Source organism: Carlito syrichta, unplaced genomic scaffold (assembly GCF_000164805.1).
Source record: "Carlito syrichta isolate Samal-C Ts95f unplaced genomic scaffold, Tarsius_syrichta-2.0.1 Scaffold130776, whole genome shotgun sequence".
Taxonomy (NCBI): domain Eukaryota; kingdom Metazoa; phylum Chordata; class Mammalia; order Primates; family Tarsiidae; genus Carlito; species Carlito syrichta.
In genome coordinates, this window is record NW_007074872.1 from 6,623 (window position 1) to 11,439 (window position 4,817).

Below are 4,817 nucleotides of genomic sequence, written 5' to 3' on the forward strand. Positions count from 1 at the left end.
GCCCAGGCAGGTCTCGAACCCGCGGGCTCAGGCAATCCACTCACCTCAGCCTCCCAAAGGCGCGGGATTACAGGCTGAGCCACCTAACCCTGCACAAACCACTTTAGAGTAAATTCTTTCAGATCTTCTTCTGCTATGGGACCTTTTTTGTCTTAATAAATCCTACTTTCTCACCTAAAAAAAAAAACAAAAGCCAAACCACTTTAAAGTTCATTGGTGGCTGGGCGCAATGGCTTATGCCTGTAATCCCAGCACTTTGGGAGGCAGAGGTGAGAGGATTGCCTGAGCCCAGGGCTTTGAGACCAGCCTGGGCAACTTGGTGAGACCTCGTCTCTGCAATAAATCAAAAAAGTTAGCCAGGTATGGTGGCACATGCCTGCAATTCTAGATACTTGGAAAGTTGAGGTGAAAGGACTGCCTGAGCCCAGCAGGTCAAGGCTGTGGTGGCCATGAGTGTGTCACACTGCACTCCAACCTGGGCAACAGAGTAAGACTAAAACTAAAAAACAAACAAACAAACCCCAGAAAGCAGCTCACTGGCCTTGGTGGGCCTACTGGACTCTTCTATTTGTCCCTGATTTTCCAGGAGGCCAGCCTGGGCTTGTTACCATGGTGGAGCCTGGGTTCCAAGAGTGAGCTGAAACATTTAGTACCTCTTGGTGCTTTAGTTTAGAACTAACACCCCATCATTTTCTACCTCATTCTACTGGCCAAAGCAAATCTCAAGTCCAGCTCAGATTTGGGAAATGGTGACACAGGCTCCACCTCCTAATGGAAGGAGGTGTAAAGCCTAATTGCAAAGGGATTAAACATTGGGACATTTCTGCAACCACTTATCACTATGTGCATGATGATGATAATGATAACTAGCATTTATGAGCGCCTATTGTATATGTGAATTCCATGATACATGTCTAATTTTCATAACCCTATGAGGTAGAGATTATATGACTGTCACATTACGGATTGTGAAACTATGAATCAGAGAGATTAGGGGCCTTGTCCATGTTCATTCTGCTAGTAAGGGAGCTAAGAGTGGTGGAGAAAAGGCTCTTAACTTGGTAATTTGTCACCAAAGCAGGTTACATTAACCTGAAGATTTGATGGTTGGGACCTAGAGAAAGGCAATGGGTTGACCAAGGGCACACAGAGCATAGGAGGCAGAGCTGGGACTTGAACCAGGATCTCTTGACTCCAAGCCATGTGGTCCTCTCTAATAGTAACAACTTCCACTCTCACCCAAGCCTGGTCCTTCCTGGGGCAGAGGGCCAGGAGGCTGGTTCTGGGGAAGTCCATCCTCGTGCTTGGGGTTGGAGAGGAGCTCAAGAAATCCAGGACCCAGTTCCAGTTCTGTCCTCTTCTCTGGCCAGGCCAAGTGGCAGCGCCTGGCCTCGGAGGGCAGCGCCCGTCTGGAAATGTTTGAGCACATCAGCCTCATGACCTTGGACAATTTGCAGAAATGCGTCTTCAGCTTTGACAACAACTGTCAAGAGTGAGTCTTTGCCCAGCGCCTGGGAACATGGGAGTAGGTGGAGAAGGAAGGCCTGACCAGGGTAGTCAGAAGAGACTTCCTGGATGAGGTGGGTCAGAATTGAACACTGATGCACAGGGAAGGAGAGAGAGAAAGAGCATTTCTTCCAGGCTAGGACAAGCAGAGCATGTGCAAAGGTAGCATGGAGACACCTTGGAAATGAGGGTGGAGGGGGTGGTGTATGTATGTATATATATTTGAGCATGATCGCAGCTCACTGTAACGTTGACCTCAGGGCTCGGATAATCCTTACGTCTCAGCCTCCAGAGTAGCTGGGACTACAGTTCATGTCACTATACCCAGCCGATTTTTAATTTTTTTTCATAGAGATTGGGTCTCAGTTTGATCTCGACCTCCTGGGCTCAAGAAATTCTCCATCTTGAGCTCTCAGAGTGCTAGGATTATAGACATGAGCCAACATGCTCAGGGGCTAAATCTTAAGGACATTGAAAATAGAGGCAAAAAGGTATAAGCTTTATCTAAGCTTCCCAGGGAGCCCTGGAAGGTGTGTGAGCAGATGAGAATCATGGTCAAAGCTGAGCTTGAATATTTGACTTTATAGAAGATTGTCACAGACACAGGATAGAGAGCCCTGAAGAAGAGGAGGTCTGAGTTTGGTAGAAAATGGGGCAGATTGGGGAGAAACCAAGGAAGAAAGGGCAGGACAGATGTTGAGTAGGAGAGAGGGTTCCTGGGGTGTGAAGCAGCTCACAGAGAGTGGGTGACAGAGAGAGAGGTGTGCTTGGAGGGCAACCTTTTTGGGATGGGACATGGTCCTGGGATTCTGGCTGGTAGGTATTCTCAGGGTTTCATGTATTTAAGAAGTTGCTTCCTCTCTGGCTTGGCCCTGCAGGAATCCCAGTGAATACATTGCTGCCATATTAGAGCTCAGTGCCCTCTTGTCAAAACGACACCAGCAGATCTTCCTGTACATGGACTTCCTGTACTACCTCACTCCCGATGGGCGGCGCTTCCGCAGGGCCTGTGACCTTGTGCACGCCTTCACAGATGCTGTCATCCAGGAGCGGCGCCGCACCCTCACTAGCCAGGGTGTGGATGAATTCCTCAAGGCCAAGGCCAAGGCTAAGACTTTGGATTTCATTGATGTGCTCCTGATGAGCAAGGTGGGCATCTCTGGGGTCCAAATTCAAAAGGTTCTGTCAAGTGTCAGGTCAAAGAACTTGAACTTGCTCCAGAGGGCACTGGAGAGCCATGGAAGTTACTTGAGGAAGGGAAGGGACACATCACATAAGTTTTAGAGGTGACTTTGTAGAAAACTGTCTGGGGCTGGGCTTGGTGTCTCACACCTGTAATCCCAGCACTTTGGGAAGTGGAGGAGAGAGGATTGCCTTCGATCAGGGGTTCAAGACCAGCCTGAGCACCATGGCGAGACCTCATCTCTACAATAAATCAATAAATTAGCCGGGTGTGCTGGCGTGTGCCTGTGGTTCCAGCTACTTGGAAGACTGAGATGGAAGGATCGCTTGAGCCCAGCAGGTCGAGGCTGTGGTGGCTGAGAGTGTGCCACTGCACTCCAGCCTGGGTGACAGAGTGAGATTCTGCCCCCCCAAAAAAAAAATTGCCTGGGAGGAACAAACAGAAGACAGGAGATAAGGGAGGTGGTAACCTGCGGGGCAGGTCTGAGATGACAAGAGAGAGATACTGCTTCGATGATGGATCTTCAGGTTAGACTCAGGTGTCCTCAGGACTGATGTGGTTTGGGGGTCTTGTCTCCAGGATGAAAACGGGAAGGAGTTGTCAGATGAGGACATACGAGCAGAGGCTGACACCTTCATGTTTGGGGGTAAGGGTCCCAGTACAGGGAGGACAGGAATCTCTCCATTCAAGGGACATGGTGGGGGGACCCTGGATTATACCATCCTGCCCACCCTTGCCTCTCTGTGGGCCTCAGTGTGTGTGTTCTGTCCATCCTCTGGTTCTGAAGCAGCCCTGAGAGCCAGACTTACATGATGCCCCTTAGGTCATGACACCACGGCGTGTGGCCTCTCCTGGGTCCTGTACAACCTCGCAAGGCACCCAGAATACCAGGAGTGCTGCCGGCAGGAGGTGCGAGAGCTCCTGAGGGATCGCGAGCCTAAAGAGATTGAATGGTGAGTGCAGGGCCTCCAGGCCTTTTCCTGAGCCCTCTCTTTGAGGCTGCTTCCAGGTGGGGATGGGGGGAGATCACTTTGCTGATTCTGCCATTATTGCCTAGTGAGAATAGGAGTCCAGAAGCAGGGCCTGGTATCCAACCTGGCTACAAGGGAGAGGTTTTTGGGGGTATAAAGACCCAGGAGAGTCTCACTTTGTCACCCAGGCTGGAGTGCAGTGGCATGATCACAGCTTACCACAGCCTTGCCCTTCTGGGTTCAGGGAATACTCCTGTCTCAGCCTCCAGAGGAGCTGGGACTACAGACGTGCACCACCATGGCCTGCCAGTATTTTTTTTATTTTGTAGAGGTAAGTTCTTGCTATGTTACCTAGGTTGGTCTTGAGCTCCTGGGTTCAAGCAATCCTCTCACCTTGGCCTCCCAAAGTGCTGGGATGACAGGTGTGAGCCACCATGTCCAGTCTGAGAATTCGTATTTATGCCCCACTAACTCACTATGCAACGTTTGTCAAATCAATGGTCTTTTCTGAACTGTGGAATCTTCACTCTATAGGGCTGCTAGGGGAATTAGTGACAATGTATGTAGCACAGGGGCCCCCAGCACGTACTCAGTGTACACACAGCTCCTCTGTTCCCTTGCTTTCCTGCCTAAAGTTGCATTATGTTCCCAAGACCTTCACTCCCTTTACTCATGCTCTCCCTCTCCTTTCCACCTTACGTGTAGACAATTCCATGGATTCATAAAGATCTTGGTAACAATCCTGCCTCTGTTAGGTAAACACTCCACACTGCCTGTTTTTTTTCCCAACTCGGGGTCCATTCTATATGGGCAGAGCTGGGACCGAAGGAGAAGGAAGCAAGGCTAGGAGTGAAACAAGGAATGTGAAGCCACCACGTTGGGTGTGGGTATCAGACTGTGCTTCTAATGCTGTTGCAGCAGAATATAATGCAAGTTTTGTACATTTCTCATGATTCTAAATAATAGGAACTTTAAGATAACCTACATTTACTTATATATTTGTGTTTATTTCTCTATTCTGTTCCACTTATTTATTTAGTTATTTTTTTATTTATTTTATTTATTTATTTATTTATTTTTTGAGTTGGAGTCTCATTCTGTCACCCAGACTGGAGTGCAGTGGCCGACTTCCAGCCACCTCAGCCTCGACCTGCTGG

The 4,817-nt window shown here is 49.1% G+C and overlaps 1 protein-coding gene across 1 annotated transcript in view; it reads left to right on the forward strand.

Moving 5' to 3' along the window:
• LOC103250635 (cytochrome P450 4F6-like) overlaps window positions 1-4,817 on the forward strand; it is an 11,659-nt gene that overhangs the window by 3,962 nt on the left and 2,880 nt on the right. The window contains exons 5-8 of the mRNA XM_008049229.1: window positions 1,371-1,492; window positions 2,385-2,655; window positions 3,269-3,335; window positions 3,513-3,642. Coding sequence (XP_008047420.1) covers window positions 1,371-1,492; window positions 2,385-2,655; window positions 3,269-3,335; window positions 3,513-3,642 — 590 coding nt within the window. The remainder of the gene's footprint in view (window positions 1-1,370; window positions 1,493-2,384; window positions 2,656-3,268; window positions 3,336-3,512; window positions 3,643-4,817) is intronic.